Source organism: Haliotis rubra, unplaced genomic scaffold, assembly GCF_003918875.1.
Source record: "Haliotis rubra isolate DU_JTF1 unplaced genomic scaffold, ASM391887v1 Scf120, whole genome shotgun sequence".
In the NCBI taxonomy this organism is placed as follows: Eukaryota; Metazoa; Mollusca; class Gastropoda; order Lepetellida; family Haliotidae; genus Haliotis; species Haliotis rubra.
Genome location: NW_025765115.1, coordinates 443450 through 467324, shown reverse-complemented (window position 1 = coordinate 467324; position 23875 = coordinate 443450). Strand labels below are relative to the sequence as shown.

General features: G+C 42.5%; 1 protein-coding gene across 1 annotated transcript; it reads left to right on the top strand.

The window, feature by feature from the left end:
• The first annotated feature begins 969 nt into the window (after positions 1 to 969).
• On the top strand, positions 970 to 23357 carry LOC124263286 (putative ammonium transporter 3). Its single transcript, XM_046697875.1, has 9 exons — positions 970 to 1197; positions 10245 to 10427; positions 10799 to 10879; positions 11285 to 11579; positions 11774 to 11845; positions 13581 to 13640; positions 20169 to 20245; positions 20962 to 21188; positions 21984 to 23357. Exons 1-9 carry the CDS (start codon positions 1056 to 1058, stop codon positions 22560 to 22562), a joined length of 1716 nt encoding a protein of 571 aa, XP_046553831.1. The 5' UTR covers positions 970 to 1055; the 3' UTR covers positions 22563 to 23357.
• Positions 23358 to 23875: the final 518 nt, after the last annotated feature.

Genomic DNA, 23875 nt, shown 5'->3' with positions numbered 1-23875 from the left:
GACAATACATGTATATGCAGTAAGGAAGACGTCAGAGGTCTTTGAGACAGAGTACTGTGATTATGTTACAATGTTTCAGCCGCCATATTGCCGGAATATTGCTGAGAGCGGTGCAAAACTAAACTCACTCACTTACAATGTTTCGCACGGTATACCACCAGAGAGCATACGTAACAAATTAGTTTGAACAATCCGCGTTGAAGAAAATGTTTAATCTTAAACACTGAATGTAAAGGCATCATGGCGGTATTGGATTTGTTAGATTTGCTGAAGCGCATGACACAGTGGACAACTGGGAATAGTGACATAGTGACATTTCTACAGCAAATGCTTCCCTAGTCTTCAGCTGTCTTTAAGATGTGAACCCATAGCCCCTCCCACGACTCGATGCTAAATAATGTCTGCTTATTGTTATTTTCTGCTCAAAGATATTTATAATTTCCTGTACGTGCATATCCAGTACAGTGAAGGCCTATAATATGCAAGGCTTGTTTTAGATAATGATAACGTTCCGTTACATTTTAATCACTGAGAACGATTATTATTCGGATCACTTGTATCTATGGCTACGTGTATTACGTTCCTAGGTTTTCTGGTTGATCAAACAGAATGAACTGTTTGATGCTTGGACCGTGCTTCTAATTATTAACGAATGCTATCATTAAAGGCAATTCTTGGAGAAAACAAAAGGTCATTTGCACAAAACGGACTTTGAAAATACCATCCCTAACCGAACTGAGCTATTTCCACCTTGTGTGTTGATGTCGCTTCTATGACAGCAGCCACAATGGTTATCGAACAGTTCAGCTACAGATAAACAGCACATTGAAGTGGTTTTAACGCCTGTCCTTAGAGAATAAAACCAATTCATATACATACGTCGAGTAAACACGCTTCAGCGGATGTTCTTACAAATAACAATAAAAGTCTTCCAGTCTTCGTTTCTTACCAATGGTCAATAAATATTTAACACGCGCCTGAAATACGTATTTACAGTGCCGTGTCTGTACATACATACTCAATACTCAGACATTTGAGCGGAGTTCCGTTTCAAGATGGCGAACGTAACAGCGGCGTATGGGAATGAAAGTTTGACTTCAAATGTGACGGAAGCATATGAACCGAAGGCCAATTCACCATGGGACGATGCCACATGGATTCTCACCAGTGCTTTTATCATATTTACGATGCAGTCTGGTAAGGGTTTTTTTCGTTTTTACCTCCTGCGGGATATTAAAAGGTAACAACTGCAGTATATTTGCGTGACTCCAAAACATTTAATCGCGAATGTTCAGATTAATCGGATTATCAAACTCATCTATGACTATAAGTTGGTTGGCAATCAAATGAAAGTAATTTGGTGGTGAAAGAGAACCGTAGTTTCATTAAAATTATTTACTTCATTTTAAATAAACTTACCAATGTTTGTAGAGGACGAGACTGATCGTAATCATTAAGAGTTTGGCGCTGATATTAGCAAAACCATATTTGCTTTCACTTAGCATCTTTAATCAGCATTTGGGGAAGATAGTAAAGCAATTGGTGTTAAAGGTTTCTCAAGAACACTCGACGTTAAATTGTTAAGGCTACTCGTGCAGTCTTGCCAAAGAAAACATGTGGTACATGTGCATATTCACAAAATATCATCACCATTTTCACCAACGTAAAAATACCCCACACAACTCTTTGTATTCGTGGATTTCCGATAAATATGTTATTATACATTTGACATATTGGGTTCAAGTATTCATGCCAATATGGTAGAAATGTATTCTACATATGTCACGGTGGCGGTGCCAAGTTGACAAGTTCACGGTTATCAAGTATACTGACAAATGTATGCATTGTATTGATTCAGTGATGCATTATAATATGACACGATGTGTATCAATGCATCATGTAGACATGACGTGATACTCTGTTTCTGTTTCGCAATATGTAAATGAAGATTACATAACACGTACAGTTCCTGTCCGATGACGTCAATATATCGAATCTGTCAATATTTGTCATCCCCAGTTCCACTGTCACGGAACTGTGCTTTGGCACCAGATGACATTAATGAATAAACATTGCATCACTCATTTGATGAAGGAGCAAGAATTAGCTCTGAGACGCCATGAGAAAAAGATGTTGTTATCCATGAAATAGGGCCCGTACGTAGGTCACGGCACTTCGCGAGACCTTGGTACTTCCGGTGACAAGCAACGATGCATACATTTTCGAATGGTCTCATGGTTGTCTGCTGACAGTAAGGAACTGATCCTTGCAGGAATAACAAACGTCCGACCAAACCACCACCCCCACCCCACCCCCCAATTAGTACACTATTACGACTGTCAACAGCTGTGACAGCCAAACATGATTGGACACTTGGTCCGGCCTAGTAAAGTCATATTTGGCATTCGAGCAATTTTGAACCAGATCTGGTTCTTGAATATACGCTTGTCACCGGAAATCAGGTACCGGAAGTAAGCATATCGCGATTTGGCGCGCGCAATGGGAGCAAAGGGAGCTTTGTACCGAAAGTAGCGCCTGGCAAGACTTACAAGCTCTATTGTCTTACAACTTGTAAATTCCATTCAAGGACTTCAGGGTATCATTAAATAAGAATAAAGTAATAACACAAAACATGGTCCGTGGTCTAGACTACCTCATGTCCGGCGGTCTGTAAATAATCGAGCCTGGACCAGACAATCCAGTGATCAACAGCATGAGCATCGATCTACGCAACTGGGATACGATGACATGTGTCAACTAAGTCAGTGAGGCTGACCCGATCCCGTTAGTCGCCTCTTACGACAAGCATGGCTTACTGGCGATCAATTCTAACCCGGATCTTCACGAGTCACAGCAAAGTGAGTTCAAAGGCCTAATAAACACTGACAAGGGTCGCTGATTAACAAACCATGAGCAAATATACAGTCGGATTAGTTAAGCAACTGTATAACCGCTATTAGATAGCTGGCACCACTCCATGACAAGACAATCGAAAAGGTGTACAGACAGCCAGGTAAGTTACCAACTGTCATGTGGGATTTAATTAACTCCATGCTCTATGGAGCGAGTAACATCGGCTTGATAAGATAGGGAGAAATGAGCACTGAGGGCCTTTCCGTAAAATATGTCTTTTGAACTACATGTATTAAGATTAGACGAACACACCTGAACCAAAGCCTACTTATACAGAATAAAATCTGAACAATGGCATTCTAGACTAGGACAGTCAGGCATTTGAGCTGTGGTGTAACTTGAATCACAACAATTAGAAATTACAATTCCAGGACAATGATTCAAATAATGTGAGTGAGTTTAGTTTTACGGTGCACTCAGCAATATTCCAGCTATATGGCAGCGGTCTGTAAATAATCGAGTCAGGACCAGACAATCCAGTGATCAACAGCATGAGTCAACCATGTGTTAACCAAGTCAGCGAGCCTGACCACCCGATCCCGTTAGTCGCCTGTTACGACAAACATGGGTTGCTGAAGATCAATTCTAACCCGGATCTTCACGGTTTTTATTTACATAAGAATTGTTAGAAGTAACGGATATATATATACTATAAGTCTATAAGTTTAGCTCAGTAATACCATGAAGTAAGTCAGTACACGATCAAAATTGGCCCTTCAGTACTTACTAGCGAAATGGTTTCGACCTGATCACCCATTAATGATACGACCTGTAACGGTCGAGCCATGCCTGGTCAAGGTAGTTACAAAGAGAGTCGTCGAGAGAGCGACCGGGTCTGGCTAGCAGGGACCGTTAATTGCCTCAGGGTAAAAAGAGAATTGATTTCTAAATAAGGAAAACACTCACTCAGTTTCAAAGAACAGCCATGTTTAACGTATGGCACTTGATATTAGATCGGTTCTTGGAGACGTTTTGTCTTAATCTTTGAAGATAAACGAGAAATACGAAACATTCAGTCTGGCATGTTGTTGTGCTGCAGGGGAAGGGCAAACCTTTTAAAGCTGACATGTCTGTCAGGCGACATGATACATCGCTTTACTCGTCATAACAGCATGCCAACTGTATTTTATTGTCATTATAAAATGCATCCATTTTCAATCAACCCGGATACACCTTATGTTAAAACACCACAAATTACTGCACATAGATAGTTTCGTTGCCTACTTCTGTCAGGGGGCGGTGGGGTAGCTTAGTGGTTAAAGTGTTCGCTCGTCACGCCGAAGACCCGGGTTCGATTCCCCACATGGGTATAATGTGTGAAGTTATCTGTTATCCGCCATGATATTGCTGGAATATTGCAAAAAGCAATCAAGCTAAATGTTTTAAGCTAAACACTTTCAGATTGATAACGAGTAAGAATCTACATCGAAACATCGCTCTAGGCAACAAACAAAAAGTTGTATGTTTCATTTTTGACTGACCAACTTCTAGAATGCCGATCAAACAATTATGATATTATTAAATATAACCGTATTTTCAGTAAGACATTTGATCCGATTATCCTCATTTTGCGTTGCTATAATATACAACAATATCGACTGACATATGTCATTCGTGTCAATACATTTGAAGAGAAATTGAAAATTTTTAATGCTATTGATTATGTTTTTTTGGTATTATCCTTATATCATGGCATACACAGTTGTCAAGTGTATGTAAACATTTCACGGGAAACTGTTGCATCAAATATTTATATTTAAATTATTGTTTGCCTTATATTCCTATTTCCATTTAGATTAAATGTTACATGCATTGATATTTTATACCAAAACAATATTTGTGTAGTGCCTCAGTTCAACTGATAACTGCGACACGGAATAAAATAAACATCATAAAGAGGGGACCTGGAGACATTAACAAATTACGTTAACTGTTTAAGTGGATGTCCTTTGATCTCGTTTATACACCTTAGATATTCTGTCAGCAATATAAAACTGACTGATAACAGTCAAAGCAATTATTCATGTGTACCCTTGTATTCAGCTGATCAAACAAAACATCGAGATCACAGGAAAACTGCACAACATGTAGGTTTGATGTCATAGCCGCTTTACGTATTACGTGTGTCTATCATTCAATGGTATATTTGTTAAACGCGGCATTCAACAATAAAATCCAGACCAGACAATGCAGTGACTGGTATCGGAGTAGGATGGCATGCAGTCAACCAGGTCACCAGGCTCGCTCTATCTAGCGCCATCTAACAAGCACTGTTTTAGAAATATTATTGCCCAGTACCATCAAAGCGGTAGCTGTTTAGCTGGTTTAAGTATTACATGGATGTTTCGCGTGAAATGGACCGCGAAGGATTTTAATGTCCCCCGCAAGATCACACAGAGGAACCCATGACTGCAGTGAACGTTAGGTGATCACAAACACGCTGCAATTTCTCCACCCATCAACTGCTCAGAAAGAAGTTCCATAGTATAATTTCAATAATACCATTATGATAATAAAGTTGCTAAGGATGATGTAATCTTTATAATTTCAATATACACGTGCTCTATAAGATAACACACCCGTACTACGGATTGCATGTTTTTGCCAATTTAGCTCCGACAGATGATTTTACCAGATTTCCCCAGCATATACCCGTTTCGCCGTAGCACGTATGAGTTACTATATGCATCAAACATCATCAGAGCATGCGTCGAATTTATCCCGGCTTACATATTGTTTACACAGGTTTAATTGGATTCTTCCCATTTCGCCTACATCCCATTTCGCCTACACTCTTATCAAAACAAATTTACACTTTGAGTGAAAATAAGAATTTGTATGCTGTTCACTGTAGTTTAATGGACTAACCCAAATAATTAGAAACATTGTGAGTCGGGTTGAGTTGGTTTGACCATTTAAATAGTATATATATTTTAATAACTCAAATATATATCAAATAATATAATCATAAACTTGAACATATCGAGCTATATCAAATCACATAAGAACAAATATATCAAGTTATATATCAAGTCATCGAAGATATCAAGTTCATATCATTGTTCTCAACAAATCTAATGTATTTGCAGTTTAATTAAATGTCCAGCTGCGTCCAGAAACTGCAGCACTGTCTTTCTTCCAGTTGCTAACTGGTCCTTCAAGCGAGTCAGTCTAGCGTCCAGTTCCTTGTACTTGCGAGGACGTGAGCGGACTCCAGCACCATGGTCTATCTTCAAGCGAAGTCGTCGGTCAGCTGACTCAATCTTCTTGATTTCCTTGACAAATTCATAGAGGTTAGGATGGGACTTCTTCAACCTCTTCTTTAGTCCCAGATGGAAGCCTTCCAAGTGGTTGTTAGTTCTCGGGCCAATAGTTTCATGTTGGTTCCATATCTCTCTTAGAAAGCGTGCGTCGTATTCTACCCAGTTGACTGTGACGTAGTCATTGAAACGCTGGATGGATGGAGTGTTGGGTCCTGCATCCATTACAGCCATCCAGGCATCGTGGATTTCACCAATAGGCAGCAAGGGCAAGGCATCAACTCTGTTCACATGTGAGCTGACTGGTAGGTTCTCGTCCTTGTAATCGAGGGCCAGGACATAGTCAACAACATGACGCCAAAGGGCCTGACAGTAATGGAAGTAGCATCCACGGGTCGACGACTCAGGGAACACTTCTGCAATGGCACTAATGACGGCAGCTTCAAAATCAGTCTGGATTACTTCTGGCGATGGTACCGTACCGGTAACGGTCTCAGCGGTGTTCTTGAACAGAGTAAAAAGTCTCACATAAGTCTGTTTGGTTTTATTTGGCAGCAAAGAAAATGCAACAGGGTACATTTTCTCGTCCACCATACAATGCACAACGTAAACCTGCGCCCACAAACTGGGACATGTGGATAAACTACCATCCATGTACAGGGTCTCTGCCTCACTCAGAATATCTAGCATATCAGTTGTAGCAAATACGAGCAGCTTGTCGTCAACACCGTCGTCGATGCACAGGAACTGGTCGCCATTTAGGGTCTGAGTCCAAGGTTCTTGCAGATCAACCTTCGCTCGAGACTGAGGAAGAGGTGGAATACACTTGCTTCGCTGTCGATACAGTCCGGACTTCAAGCTGTTGAAGGATGGCATGGTTGCTGCGTTCACGTCTTCAGCTGCATTCAGCTCATCATCGTAGATCTGCTGAACTGGAGTGATGTCGGTCTGCACACGTTCACGGAGTCGGCTTAGAAGACGCGTATGATCTTCATTCTCTGTGGGATGGCAGTGGTCAGGGTCAGACGCAACGTGCCTTGCATCCTGTCTGAACACACTTCCAGTGTGTTGCCACCTGACGTTTCACATTCAGTCGCTGGCGATATCTATCATATAGAACTTGCTGCCCACCTCTCTGTGTCGTAATAAATTCTACTCTCTGAAGAAATGCGTTTGCCATTTTGACATCACAAACAACATTTCACATCCCTTATATACTGTACATTAAAACAACAGTACACTATGAGAAGAGAACATAACAAATTTGCACATTGAGCAGGAAGCCTGAGAGTAGCCACTTTATTAAGGCTTTATTAAAACAACAAATCTTATCAACATAGATATAAAGTGACTTTGATCTCAAACCTATTACAGTAATTTGCATTATTAAGCAACAAACCACTTTAATTAATAAAATAACAAAATTAAAACATTGAACATATTCTTTTGACGACACTGAGCAGGAAATGCGGGCCATCCCATTCACTGAATGAGGGGTGGATGAGTTGCCATCCTCAATTACTGTAGGCGAAATGGGAGGTAGACGAAATGGGAACATCCCGTTTAATTGCATTACAAGATTTTGCTGTTGTCATAGTGATCCCAGAACTACCTGCAATTGTCACGTTAAAGTAGCAAGGTGATGAGTCAGTAAATGGTTTGCCGCTTTGCCCCAGTATTATCTGAACCTCCTACAATTGTTACGTTAAAGTAGCAAGGTGCTAAGTCAGTAAACGTTTTGCCGCTGTGCCCCAGTATTATCTGAAGTTCCTACAATTGTCACTTTAAAGTAGCAAGGTGCTGAGTCAGTAAATGGTTTGCAGCTGTGCCCCAGTGTTACCTGAACCTCCTACAACTGTCACGTTAAAGTAGCAAGGTGCTAAGTCAGTAAACGTTTTGCCGCTGTGCCCCAGTGTTACCTGAACCTCCTACAACTGTCACGTTAAAGTAGCAAGGTGCTAAGTCAGTAAACGTTTTGCCGCTGTGCCCCAGTATTATCTGAACCTCCTACAATTGTTACGTTAAAGTAGCAAGGTGCTGAGTCAGTAAACGTTTTGCCGCTGTGCCCCAGTATTATCTGAAGTTCCTACAATTGTCACTTTAAAGTAGCAAGGTGCTAAGTCAGTAAACGTTTTGCAGCTGTGCCCCAGTATTATCTGAACCTCCTACAATTGTCACGTTAAAGTAGCAAGGTGCTAAGTCAGTAAACGTTTTGCAGCTGTGCCCCAGTATTATCTGAACCTCCTACAATTGTTACGTTAAAGTAGCAAGGTGCTGAGTCAGTAAATGTTTTGCCACTGTGCCCCAGTGTTACCTGAACCTCCTACAACTGTCACGTTAAAGTAGCAAGGTGCTAAGTCAGTAAACGTTTTGCCGCTGTGCCCCAGTGTAATCTGAACCTCCTACAATTGTTACGTTAAAGTAGCAAGGTGCTAAGTCAGTAAACGTTTTGCAGCTGTGCCCCAGTATTATCTGAACCTCCTACAATTGTCACGTTAAAGTAGCAAGGTGCTGAGTCAGTAAATGTGTTGCGGCTGTGCCCAAGTAATATCTGAACCTCCTACAATTGTTACGTTAAAGTAGCAAGGTGCTGAGTCAGTAAACGTTTTGCCGCTGTGCCCCAGTATTATCTGAACCTCCTACAATTGCCGTGTTGTGGATGTTAGGCGCTTAGACTTACATTTGTCGTTGTGTCAAGTTCTGTGAAATTCCTACAACTGCCATTTTACAGGTTACGGTACTGCGGCACTTCACGTGGTTATCCATTGTCCTGCGCAACCGATAATACTGCAGTTTCACGTTGACGATTAAAGACGGTGTGTCTCTGAAGATCAAATCTTCAACGACAGCTACATCCCGCACGCATGCACACACTCACTCAAACACACACACTCACGCACACATCACATCACATCCATTTGTCTATACTGGCTATCTTATGAACACACGGCATCAAGAACACAACTTGGTAGCCTGATCCACGATACTGATTTATTAATGGTCTGGTAATGCGTCAAACAATGCATGGTACCGCTAGGTATTTTACGCTTGAATCAAGAAGAAAGCGCCCGGCGACAGTGTATCCATCCATCTAAATAATTTGGCTATCAGGATTAGTCTGTATTAAATGATGTTCCCCACGGAGAGACTACATATGTATTATGAAAACCTTTTGTATTGTATTTATTTGTACTTTGTGTCTAATAAGCAGCCAATACGTTTATTAAATAAGGTAATATGTGTTGACACAGATGCAAAAATACACGGAAGGAGATGAAATATGTGTCAAATGTCTGGAGTCAGTTCAGTTTCCTAACTCCTGGTATTCATAAAATTCTCAGAGCTATTTTAAATACTGCGCCAAGTCGAATCAATACGACGGATGGTCAACACTGGTTGTTTACTTGCGTTCATGTTTCATATGCCACAGAAATAACTAGAAAGGGAACACAATTTCATCGTTGTCAGTAGAAGTATACATAAAAACAATAAAATGAAATATTATATATTGATATACTTCAGTAACTTTATGTACGCAAGCAATATATGAACACTTTAAAATTTAAACATAAAATTACCAAGTCCAGATGAAATATGTATTCAAGTTAAACTAGTCTTCCTCCATGGTAGACACAGGTTAAGTCGCTAATTGTGATATGAAATGAATTTTGTATTCCGAATATAATTTGGAAAGGTATTAGGGAGCTTATTTTCACGTTAAACCAAACATGTACTACGCTGTTTAATTTAAGAACACCCCTGAATATATAGAGAATAATTCTCCATCAACTCTTCTAAATGTTACGATTGCGGTGAAAGGCTTTGTGGCTTCCATTTAATGCATGTGGCAGACCAGTGGAACAGTTGTTGTTCTAAACCAAAAGACTCAGCTTCGTCCTCATATTGGTATAATGCTAAGTCAGTTCGTTGTGTCCTCTTGCTTTGACATACCGGAAACATTGATAAAAATGGTGCAAAACCTTACCTGGAACTTCCTTGCTGTGGGTTGCGGTGTATTGCAGTGGGCTTTTTCATTGAATAATATTATGACGTATGTGAGTTATATTGTAGGTTTTGGCTTGCTGGAGAGCGGAATGGCGAGTAGGAAGAACGAAGTTAACATCATGTTGAAGAACGTAGTGGATGTTGTGTTTGGTGGGATCACCTACTGGTCCCTGGGGTACGGCTTGACGTTTGGTGGGGATGCAGGGGCCAACGGTTTCACTGGTGTGGGATACTTCTTTCTTAATCCAGGTGAGCTAAACTCAACACTTCAAGGTATTTTACATGCAAATTACATATAATCGACCCAATCAGTCACTGTGTTAACATTGTAGTTGACATATTTTTGTTAGCGGATAGGCGCTCTCTTGAGACGTCTTGTGAAAGCTGAAATGAACGTACCTGTAAAATATTTCTTTACCTGTCGATACACACTCTTCCTTAATGTGTCCACCAAGATGACTTTGTGTGTTTTATAGCACTGATTGTGTCCTTTGACAGTTGTCATGATGTGACACAGATCCATCCTGAAGTACATTCCTACATGGCTTCAAAGTTCAGTACCAATTGACTGAATTGGTTACAACATGCATCTGACAATTTTTCAATCGTTTTGATTGCAGACGGAGAAAACATTGGTAACATCTACTCCAAATTCGTGTTTCAAGCCTCCTTTGCAACAACAGCAACAACGATCGTATCAGGTTTGTGTTTTGTTAAATGCCGCACAACCCCCGCTATATGACCCCGTCCTATAAATAATCAAGTCTGTACCAGGCAATCCTGTGATTGTCATCATGATCATCGATTTACGCATCTGGGATACAGTGGCAAACATTAATCGAGTTACCCACGACAAGGATTGGTTACTGATGATATCTTCTAAACGGGACTGGTGCTCTTAAAAGAGTTGGGTGTCGGAATGAATTCAACCCACTGGACAAGTCAGTTGGGTATTTTTTAGATATTGACAACATCAAGTATTACATGGTTAGTTATCGCTACAAACTTTCACACTTGAATCAAAAGGTGCATATGATAATGTGATCATAGAATTCTTTGATCATAACAACAGGTTATATAATATCACCATTTGCTCCATTATTCAGGTGCAATGGCTGAACGGACCAAACTGATGGCATACATCGTCTTCTCTCTCTTAAACACTTTCGTTTACTCGTTCCCCGCTCACTGGGTGTGGGCGGACGAGGGCTGGCTGAAGAAGCTTTACGTTGTTGATGTGGCTGGAGTGGGGCCGGTCCACCTTGTTGGGGGAGTGACTGCACTCATTGCAGCAATTATGCTGAAACCCAGAAAAGGACGTTTCAAGAAGGACAGTAGGATCTACCAGCACATACCTTCTTCCAACCCTGTAAATACTCTCTTGGGACTTTTCATGCTCTGGTGGGTGTTTCTTCATCACATGTGCCCCAGTGGAATGGTAGATTTTAAATAAATATGATTAACATTAGTTTTGTTAAAAGTTTAAACTGTTAAAGTATTTTTGATTTAATCATTTTATGGAATCAGTATGACTGTGATAATGAATGTTTGTCAGAATCGTTGGGAAATATTTTCAACCGGACTTTAATTTTCAGGTGGGGCTGGCTGGGTTTCAATTGTGGAAGCACATTTGGAATAAGCGGAGGCAAATGGAAACTTGCTACCAGGTACTCTGAATCATGATTCACTGCAACATCCGTGATGTATATTTTACATGATGCGTTTCGTAATAGTACGTAATAATACATCGTAACAATAACATTTCTGAATTTCTACTTGGTGAGGACCCGTGAAGGTCCGGGTTAGAATGATCCTTCTGTAACCCATGCTTGTCGTAAAAGGCGACTAACGGGATCGGGTGGTCGGGCTCGCTGACTTGGTTGACACATGTCATCGGTTCCCAATTGCGCAGATCGATGTTCATGCTGTTGATCACTGGATTGTCTGGCCAAGACTCGATTATTTACAGACGGCCGCCATATAGCTGGAACATTGCTGAGTGCGGCGTAAAACCAAACTCACTCACTCACTACTTCGTGAGTTTAGGTCATGGTTAGTTCATTGAAGTTCATTATATACTTTACAGCAGCCCATCGATCCGGCGTCCTAGTTGTTTGTTTGTTTGTTTGTTTGTTGTTTGACGTCGCACTATGTAATATTTAAGCTACACGACGGCTGTCAGTATATGATCCATTCAATCACATGATTGGCATTATTACCATGGTCCACACAATAGGATAATATACTGATGTGCATCAACCGAGTTCCCGAACCTGATCTGGCATCTTGAATTAAGTATACAACTGTCCATTGAACTGCCATAGGCTTAGCCTTTGCGACTGACTGAAATTATGCTTTCAAAAGAACTTTTGAACATGGTCATATATTTTCAAGGATGTTGCATTTTGGAGAGCTACCCCAAGGGAAATACCGATTAGAATACATGTCATTATTATACATGTGTTACATTTGAAACAAGTCTTTGAAAATTCTAACAATAATACCATTACAAGCCTCAAATTTGATTAAGAATTACTAGATGTCTGTCGCATCCTTTATTATTATATAAAAGCAAAGTATTACTTCTATCGGTCGACTGTACGAAAAAAATAAAATTAATTTAATTCCTCAAACAATTTAATAGTAGAAAGCTTCTATTCTTATCTTGAAATGCAGCTGAATTAGTTTTACCGGTTTTCCACTGCCATTCTTTTTTTCGTAGTGTAGAATTATAAATGAAGCAGTAATACTGTTGATTTATTGATTGTTGTCGGGGCGGTGGGGTAGCCTAGTGGTTAAAGCGTTCGTTCGTCACGACGAAGACCCCGGGTTCGATTTCCCACATGGATACAATGTGTGAAGCCTATTTCTGGTGTCACCCGCCATGATATTGCTGGAATATTGCTAAAACTTATCTCACTCACTGATTGTTGTCGGGTATTGGGAATGTGTAGTCGTAACGACTGAGTGTTATAGACCCGATGGATTGGATCGTTGCTGACGGATGTCAGTGGCCACCTATATACGCTGCAGCTGTGATACTACAGTGAGTGAGTGAGTGAGTGAGTTAGTTTAGTTTTATGCCGCACTCAGCAATATTACAGTTACATGGCTGCGGTCTGTAAATAATCGAGTCTGGACCAGACAATCCAGTGATCAACAGCATGAGCATCAGTCTACGCAATTGTGATACGATGACATGTGTCAACCAAGTCAGCTAGCCTGACCACCCCGATCCCGTTAGTCGCCTCTTACAACAAACATGGGTAACTGAAGATCAATTCGAACCCGCATCTTCACGGGTCGTGATACTTCAGAATGCAGTGAAAAATTGCGTTCGCTCACTCAGAGTGACTCATGTTATTGAAATATGATTTTGTTGTTGTTTTTTTATATTTAAAGAGCCGCAGCGACAACAATTCTAGCGTCATGTGGCGGTGGAATAACGGCGTTTATCATCAGGTAACATGACAATTTTATTACATTTTAAACATTCAACATATTAATTATTTTGTAGCAACAGTTTATGTCAAAACTATAAATATTCTTTTATTTTACTCTGCTTTACAACTAATGCATTTTCCTTCTAGTTCACTACAAGCCTACCTTATGTTCCAGTGAATTACAAGTGTTATTTGTGTGCACTGTGCATGACCGGAAACTCATCATTCCTTCAAAGCTTTTCTCTGAGAGGTTGTATTTACGATTGTCTCTGATATTATTTCAGTGTTTACCCTTTCAAGGCCTATTTTGTCATTGAGGTTGTGTTTCATTCTTTGATTGTTACACAACATGTATGCAAGTAGTTTGGTATTGATTTCGTGTTTTCTGTCATGGCGTTTATTTGATCGGTTTGTTCTACCAGTCGTCAGACCAGCGCTGGGCGCTTAGTCAAGATGGCGGACCTATTGCTTGAGCCTTCAGAGTCGGAGACACTGTCGGTGTTTACCACCAAGTGTGATAGCTGACATCTCCCTAAGAGTAGAAAGGATCCACGTGGCTGGTGTCCCGACTGCTCGGACAGGACGTCCACGAAGGAGGATAAGTGCCCTGAATGCGATCACCTTACGGAGCAGGAGTTTACAGCTTACCTCAGGGTGGTCAAGAAACGCCAGCAACAACAGTCTAGACGCACGCCTTCAGATCAGCGCCAGTCGTCAGACCAGCGCCAGGCTTGGGATCGGCGCCAGCCTTCAGATCAACGCCAGGCTTGGGATCGGCGCCAGTCGTCAGACCAGCGCCAGGCTTGGGATCGGCGCCAGTCGTCAGACCAGCACCAGGCTTGGGATCGGCGCCAGTCGTCGGATCAGCGCCAACCCATAGAGAAGAAATGAAGAAGAAGAAAATTATTTTATTTCCGTGTCACACACTGTTAAACAATGACAATGAAAATACATAAATATAATATACAGTGCCCGGCCAATATAGCCTATGGGATACGCAGGACGCCACATACATATAAATAAAAAAGAGAAATATCACAGATCATACATATACATAATATGAAAGTTATCAAGTGCAAGATCTATAGTTTGGGGGAGAACATCCTGATACTGAGCAGAAATTTAATGTTAATTAGGTTGGTAGAGACGAAAGACACAGTTGTCTTCGCTGATACATGTGATATAGTAGCGCGGCTAGGGGTCTAACAAACTTATCATTCCGCATAAAGAACACAGTCTGGTCGGCAGCGGTGATCTGTATGAAGTTCGGAGTTGATTGGGAAGCTAAGTTCCATAAATCATAGCGTATATCTGTATAGAGAGAACATTCAGCAAAAAGTGTATTTCATCCTCAACGACATTGCATTTACAAAATTTACAAATTCGTTCAATATGCGGGGTTTTGGAGCGGGTAAATCTCCCTAGTTCTATTGCTAATGGCAGTGAGCCGCAACGAAACTTACTTAATATACTGCGCTGACCTCTGCTTATCAATAAACTGACATAGGGTTCTACTGATAAAGAATCTTTAAACAGTCTGTATGTACGTAACTTATTACCATTTACCTGACCCGTATCGTTCCAGAGCCCATACAACCAATCAGAATGGTCTAAGGATAACAGACAAATGTTAGACAAGTTAAACTCTTCAGTAATAATATCATTCAGATCATAAACTGGTATATGTAAACAAATAAAGAAGTTGAGAACAGTATTATTCCACGATCTACGGAATTTTACTGACCATCTGCAAATAGTACTTCAGATCAGCGCCAGGAGTCCGACAAGCGCCAGACTTTGGATCGGCGCCAGTCAAGCCAGTCATTTGCTGACCGTCGTTCAGAATCACCTTTTGTGGAGAGCAGGTCGTCAGGACGGGACTACTCTGGTCAAGGAGTAGAGTTCGTTCTCCGCACATATCAGAAGGGTGGCGTAGGACTGGCGGTGGATGAACGGCAATACGATGCCTGGCGCCAGACCTGCACCAACCTTCTGATCTGTGAGAAGAACGACCTCTGCTGCCAGACATCGTAGCGCCGTTCATCCAGCGCCATACGTCATCTGTCACCGATCGCCACTTCCCAGGTCGCCAGCAGTGGTATTCCAGACTTTGAGAGATGTTTTTAAAGATGTCGAGGCCCGGTTGGATAGACGGTTTACGAGGTTTTCAGAGGCAGCTGGACACCACCAAAGCGCGGGTGTCTTCCTTGTCGGCGCCACCTAAACCTTGTCTTCAGGCTTCGACTGCTGGCTCTTCCTCGTCTCCCATCATCTCCTTGGAGCCATGATTGTATGCCTCTTTCCGGTGGTCGTCCGTCTGTCTCGGCGTGGCGTGGCGCCTCTCCGGATCATGCTTCTGGTAATGAGGATCTGGATTCTTCTCCCCTTGTTTCATCTTCAGAGGAGATTCAGATCATTGCTGATTTACTGGAGCCAGTCACACTTAGAGCTTTGGAGAAGACCTTGCAACAAACCTATAATGCTGATCCCCGGATTAGAGAATTTTCCATGGGTGGTAGACTTGCGCTACCCCCTCATAGGATCTAGGAGGTCAGTGGACTTTACAGCGACTGTGGAGAAGAAGGTTGTGACTTTTCCTCATTCTGGTTTCGCTCCTTCAATGACAGCTCAGGCCAGGAGGAGAATTCCCATTGCCGACCCTCCCTTACAGGTCGTGCCCCCCAATCCGGACTCCGACATCAAAGACCTAGTGAATGTGGCGGGTTCGAGCACAAGATTCCAGACTCCCTGCTGGTTAAGTGGGACGCGGAAATCCGAGCCATGGTGGGTCTCTCCGACATGATAATGCACACCTGCAATGCCCTTGCTTCAGTTCTGGTGGAATCGGACTTACCTGAACAAGCCCCTTATTACTTACAATTATTGAGAATTAGCGAGCATTGTGCTCAGATGTCAGCAGCACAGGAGAACTTAACCGCATCGATTCTCTTGGCCCGTACATGATGAGTGTATGCCTCTTCCCGGTGGTCGTCCGTCTGTCTCGGCGCTTTTTCGGATCATCTGGTAGATCTGGTTTTCTGGAGGATGCAGAGCTTCCTGATCATCTGAAGACAGAACTTTTCCGCGCATCCCCAGCTTCAGATTTCCACCGGGGGAATTGCAGATGTCAGGTCCAAGTACGAACAGGTGCAGCGGATCAAGCTCATGACCAAGGCAGTTGAAAATCTTTCTCGAAAGGGCGTGGTGTCAGCGACTCATAAGAGGCCTAGTTTTCATCCCTCCAGGATCATATCTGGCAAGCCAATGGGGAAGAAGCCTGACAAATTCTCCCAAGATCCTGTCCAAGACCCGTGGCAGGGGGCGTGGACACAGGAAACAGTGACGTGGCATGGGTGTCTCCATCACTTCCCACCCCAGCCATAGACCCCAACGCATTCGTTTCTTAACCTTTGGGCGGTCGTCTGTCGACATTCCTACCCAAATGACGTCAGATTTTAGATGACCTCTTCATCTTCTCCATTTTAGATTGAGGGTACCAGCTTCCGCTCAAGGCGTCTCCACCGTTGACCACTCGCCCAATAGAGGGACCCCTAGCACCAGACAAGCAGCTTCAGGCTGTGTCACAACTTCAGTTGCTTCTGGACAAGGACACCATCCAAGTCATAAGTCCCGACGACATCACTCCTGGGTTTTACAGTCCAATCTCCTTCATTCCCAAGAGGAATTCAAGCAAGCTGAGGGTCATCCCAAACTTAAAGGTCTTCAGCAAAAAGTATGTGGACGATCCGCCATACTTCTGGTTTCTCACGCTGCCTCAGCAGAGAATTTTGGCGCAGAAAGGCGACTTCATGATCTCCTTAGATCTTCAGGATGCATACCTGAACATTCCGATCTTCCCACTATATCGCAAGTTCTTGAGATTAATTTTTCAAGGACGCCACTATCAGTGGAAGGTGATGCCGTTTGGAATCTGTATGGCCCCGCATCTATTTTCCAGGGTGACGCTATCTGCACGAGGTCGATGTACCTAAATGACGGATACATGATGCAACTTTGTTCACGGCTGCTTGTCAAACAGGGAGACTTCGTCATTAGTCCTTTTCATCGACTGGGACGGCTCGTCAACTTGAACAAGTCGGACCTCACCCCGTGTCAGTCACGGGTCTTCATAGGATTGTCACTTCTGGACGGACCTCTGTCGTCTGGTAGTTCCCCAAGTGAGGTCTTCACAGCTACCAACCCCTGATCCAGCAGGAGCTTCGCACCTCCCTCAGGTTGAGGCCTATTAGGTCTTCTCACTTCCACTCAGGATCTGACATCCCGAGGACGCCTGATGCACAAACCTCTTCAGAGGTTTCTGACTCCGTGGGGCGTTTTTATCCAGATCCCTTGTCCCCGCAGTCTCCACCAGTACTTAGAAAAGTGGCTCCAACAATCAAATGTCCTAAGAAGCGTCTCCCTGTTACCATTCCAGGCTACTCAGCATTTTTCCGTGGACGCGTCCTTCCAAGGGTGGGGCGCTCATTTGGATGGGGAGACATCAGCCGGGTTGTGGTCGGAATAACAACAAGATCTTCACATCAACAACCTTGAGTTTCTGGCAGTGATCCTAGCATTCGATCGTTGGAAACTTCATTTGTCAGACAAGCAAGTGATGGTCGAATTCGACAGTCGCAGCATTCATCAACAGGGATCAATCTCTATTTACCCTGACATTCCATCTATTCACTATCGAGGACGAGTTCAGAATTCAACTGAAAGCACGTCACATTCCAGGTGTAACCAAATTTCTGGCAGACGACCTCTCTCGACCAGGTCTTCCTCCACCAACGGAGTGGATGCTGCATCCAGCCGTCTTTCGCCAGATAGCCGATCTCTGGGGTCGACCCTTCATAGATCTGTTCACCACAAGGCACAAAATACAGCTAGAGACGTTCATCTCTCCAGTCCCGGACCCTCTGGCGTGGGATCTGGACGCTTTTACAGGCAGCTGGGAAGGGTTGGATGCGTACGCCTTTCCTCCCCCAGGCCTCATGCTAAAAGCAATGGAGAAGGTTCAGTCCACCAATCTCCTTCGTCTGCGTCTGATAGCGCCACTCTGGCCTCCACGCCAATGGTTTGTGGCACTAACAGAACTGACAAGCGGTTCACCTCTACCTCTGCCGGATCGGGTGGATCTTCTGTGGAGCCAGCACACGAGGAGACTTCTCCCAAGGTGCGGCTTCAGTTATTTCCATGGCGTATCTGATCTCCACTAGAGCGCTCTATGACAAGCAGTGTGTTTCATTTTTGACGTACTGTCAGTCTTCGGTTGCTCAGGTTGCAGACTGCCTCCTTTTCCTCCGGAAGAAGCGAATTTCAAAGCCACAACGATCATCACTTATCTCCCTGCTGTCGGTTCTGTGATGTCTAAAGCTGGCGCCTCTCTTACAAGGGCCCCTGAGCTTCAGCTATCCTCAACAAGTCCCGTCAGGAAGATGGGGCTTTCGGCCCCTATCTTGGCAGTTATCAGTGGTTCTCACCTACTTGGCAGGTGAACCATTCGAACTACTGGAAGATGCTACTCTCCTTCATCTTCCGATGAACTCGTTGTCCCTGGTGGCCTTAGCAGCGGTGGCTCGATCATCTGAGATTCACGCCATTTATGCCACAGGTATTGAATCCGATCCTGTATTTTGAGGGCTCATAAGAAAGCTGGACTTCCGCCGCCATTTCGCTCCAACCCTCATGAGGTTCGGGCTGTTGCGGCGACCATGGCCTTGCATGCTAATGTCTCTGTGTTGGACATCATGCGAGGCTGTTTCTGGACTAGAGACACCACCTTTGCCAACCACTACCTTCGGGATATTGCGGCTCAGGATCTGGATTTTCTGTCCTCCCTAGGTCCCCTAGCTTTTTCTCAGCACACTGGTCGGATTGCAAAGTCTCGCCAGTCTTGACGCTTCCTAGTATCAGTGTTTGTCGTTCACCTTACTCTGGGGATCGGTATGCCTAAACTTGAGCCTATACCATCCCTACTCTCTGTGTTTGTTCACGCAGTCTGTGATTCACGTTGCGCTGACAGCCCAGCGTCTAAGGTTGCCTGCTGTGGCGCTGTTCTGTAGCTGGTAGCGTGGTGTATCTGTAATTTGACATGCTTCATTTTATTCAGAGGTCGTGTGAGTTTTGTACTGTGCATTATATCATCAGTTCCCACCTCCGAGCTGCGGCATTAACATACATTAGTTGTGAAGCAGAGTAAGTTAAAAGAATAAAAAATTCAGAGTAATTTCTTATCTTTTATACTCACCTGCTTCACAAGTAAATATGGCCCTACCGTGCCTCCCCGCTTACTAGGGCAACTTCTGGCTAGTTACATTTCAAAGAAATGATGATGTGCACACACAGACAGATACTACAAGTGATAACACTTGATATTCAGTAGAACATAAAGTAAACTTCTAGTGAACTAGAAGGAAAATGCATTAGTTGTGAAGCAGGTAAGTATAAGATATAAGAAATTACTCTGAATTTTCTATTTGTATGATATTGTAGAAACTACCTTTCCAATCAGTTAATGTTTTTTTGTTTCTGTTGTATATTTCAGCTATATATTTCACAAGAGAAAATACATCATTCCCCTCATTGTTAATGGAATTCTTGGTTCTCTGGTATCTGTCAGCGGTATGTATTAATTAATTCTTTTACCGCAATTTGGTTTAATTATCCTGGGTGTTTGGTGTTTGGTGTTTGATGTGTATTTCTACTGCTTCTAAGTAGCCTAAAGTAGCATGTTCATCCAGAAGTATGACAGAAACATCACAGCGATAATTTGTTATAATTTGAAATTATCCTTGGAATATATTAGGAATTAGTAGAGCCTCCGTTTGAATTGTTATCAATACGTTGTTTATATATTCGATTGGCCGTCCATGCATGCCACATTATGAATTTCACCACTGCACCGGCGACATATATGCAACATAATTGGTGTTCAAGAAATGATTTCCGTTTCTTGTAGTTTTTACAGAAAAGGACTATAAATTCACATTAAGTTTGGTCACCAAGCTTTCGTTTGAGACAATATCTTAACAGACAATGTCATCCACTTATTTTACATAAAAATAGCATTGTTCTCCTGCAGGGGCAGACCACTCAACGGCGTCCATTACTCAATGTAATAAAAACTTTGCTTTACCTGGCAATTTTCTTCATAGTCTGGCAACGAAGGATAACTTTTCAATTATCCGCCCCGATAGTACCGTTACATTATAGTGCATGAAGCAAAAAGGTATTATTTATACATTGATTCTTATGTTCACCTAAAATAAACCAGTTTCTCATTAAGGTAATATACTTTTCTGTTCTGCCTCACGAAAAAATATTATGTTCTTTTGAAGCAATCTGCGCAGTGACAACAACGTGGGCAGCCGTAATAATAGGGTCCGTTGGAGCTATTATCGCTGCCTTGAGTGACCTTATGTTGTTCAAGCTGAAGATTGATGACCCAGTCGGGGCCAGCTCTGTACACCTGTTTTGTTCTATCTGGGGTCTTCTTTGTTGTGGTATCTTTGCTCAGAAAGATCAGATTCAAGGGGAGTTCAACTTTAACCATGGTCTACTTTGGGTAAGTCGCCACTATCCTCATCATTTAAGACCCGTGAAGATCCGGGTTAGAATTGGGCTTCAGCAACCCATGCTATTCGTTAGATGTGACTAACGGGATCGGGTGGTCAGACTCACTGACTTGGTTGACACATGTCATCGTATCCCAACTGCAAAGATCAACGCCAAAACTACTTCATTTAATATATGCCTTTAATCAAATATTATGGGTACACAGGAATTTGTACATGTTGGGAATCGAACACGGACATTCAATGAGATGGGCGACGCTTCAACCGTTAGTCGCTCTTCAATGCAATAATCAATGCTGCCACTTCTGGCCATTACTGCATGTGTATAAACTAAACTGTTGGCATGTCGCACACTACATAAAGCAAGCGCCGTCAAATAACCATTCAGCGAGGGGTTACTCAACAAGTTCCGTGCGCTGGGCAGTGAGTGAGTTTAGTTTTACGCCGCTTTTTAGCAATATTTCACCAATATCACGGTGGTGGGGACACCAGAAATGGGCTTCACACATTACCCATGCGGGGAATCGAACCCGGTCTTCGGCGTAACGAGCGAACGTTTTAACCACTATGCTTCCCCAACGCCCTCGCTGGGCAGAAAAAGATATGTGATATATGATGATGCAATATAAATGTATTCATTAAATTAGAGCATTTTTGTTTTAATTTGTATTAGTAATTGTTAACTGTATCATTATTTTGTTAATTTCACTCGTACAGTTGATATGTAAAATATTGCCATGATGATTTAATGATAGTTTCAATGTCCAGTGCTCTCATTATTACAGGGTGGAGGATGGTACCTCCTCGGCGTCCAGACTCTCGCTGTCGTAACAATCATCCTCTGGTCAGCAATGATGTCCGTTATCATCCTCAAGGTCATCGACCTGGTTATCGGTCTGAGGGTGTCAGCAGAGGAAGAGATTGTTGGTGCAGACTTCTTTGAACACAACATCATGCCTCCCAATGGGGTAATGCCAGTTCTTGCAAAGCACTTCAAGACCAAGCGATCCGCGAACAAAACTAAGGACGACGGAGGGGACGAACAGGTTGTTGCTGATGAGAAACTATGCTTCTGTTTCATTAAGAAAAAGACTATCGTGGCAATAAGACGGAAGAGGGGCAATAGTGATAAGGAAGAGGACGAATCGAAAGGTGACGAGCTTCAGACGGAGAAGAAAGCGTTGGACATCTTCAGGAAACACGCTAAGAAGGAAGGGAAAGCAGAAGAAGATGTTATCAGTGACATAACAGAAAGTGAAACTGCGGCTGGAGTGCAGTTTACCAACTTTGGTTTCATCAAAGATGAGAATGAGCCAGAGAAGAGTTATGGAGCAAACCCAGTTGACGATATAAAAGGTGACTGATCTGACGTTGTTGTCAATGTGCATGTCATAACAAGGGGCGTTATTGTTGGTTGTTACCCGTGAGTTTTTCATTTTGTTTTACCGTTTGTTACACGCCTTCAATCTTACAAATGATTACTTTAACGCTGCCTTCATTAGCATTTCATTTATATCACGCCGTGCAAGCCTTACATCGGAGCAAAGCGATACACGTGGATCAACACGTATTGGCAAAACCGCAAGGCAAGAAAACATCAATCCACACTTCTATAAATGTGGAGAAACACTTCCTACACTCCATGTCTTGACGACAGAAGTTGTTCTGATTGTGACGGTATTTCTGCGATTATATTGTCACAAATGACATCTAGTAAGTATTAATTAAAGTTGTGGCAATGCTCCCCTTTGCTTCTTGTATCACTACTCCTCTTGTACCAAGGCATATGTAAATCGTATCTAACTTCCCGTACATGACTACTACAAATCGGTTTCAATTCCGGAGATATGTGAAGACTTAAACCTTCACTGGTAAATGATCCGTCCAAACGTTTTGGGCCAGAGGTTGGTGACAACAGCTCTATAACAAAACATAATGATTCATGATAATTTGATGTACCTGTTATATATTTTCTTGGATATATTGTACGTATTAGTAAGTGCTATTTACAAAAGACATGCTTGACAAATCAGTGAGCTTTGTGCACGTTTCTCAAAGATATTTGCAGTGGCAACGAATGTTTATTTTCATTTCTCATTTCAGCTTTAAGCAAACGTTTATGTATTTGTTTTGGAGAAAATAAAAAAGTGCTCATTGAATCTGGCGATGTGTGAACTATTTGACTACGTGTTGATTAGCATCCACGAATGGTTTGTATAGTACATGAGCATTGTAGCACTGGCCACCATTTGTGACTCAGTCTTCCAAATGATTGGCTGAAGGTCGATGGTTCAAACTCCTATCCCTTTGTTAGCGGAAGACGTTGAAATATGGTACTTGTTCATACGCTCAATTGCTCCCGGCATTAGTTTTGGAAAACAAAGACTAATCAGCTCTGACGCAGTATAATGTGTCTTAGTGTGGCACCCATGGTATCCCTGTTGGGTGGAGCTATAAAACCAGCAGAAGTCCGCAGCTACATACACACGTACGCAGGCACGCACGCGCTCACACATACACGAGCAAACACACACTTGGACGCTGAAACATCTCCAGCGAAACACGTTCAGTAGTTATTGTGTGGCAATATCTCTATTGTATTTTAACTAGCTGTTTATGTAAGAGAAAGGTCGCTGTCAAGTCAAGTGCAAATCACTGATAGTAATGTTACTGTGGT

Coding starts and splice junctions, on each gene's coding strand:
- LOC124263286 (XM_046697875.1), top strand. CDS start 1,056: ATGGCGAACGTAACAGCGGCGTATGGGAATGAAAGTTTGACTTCAAAT. Junction 10,428..10,798: donor ATACTTCTTTCTTAATCCAG/GTGAGCTAAACT, acceptor TTTTGATTGCAG/ACGGAGAAAACATTGGTAAC. Junction 11,846..13,580: donor AAATGGAAACTTGCTACCAG/GTACTCTGAATC, acceptor TTATATTTAAAG/AGCCGCAGCGACAACAATTC.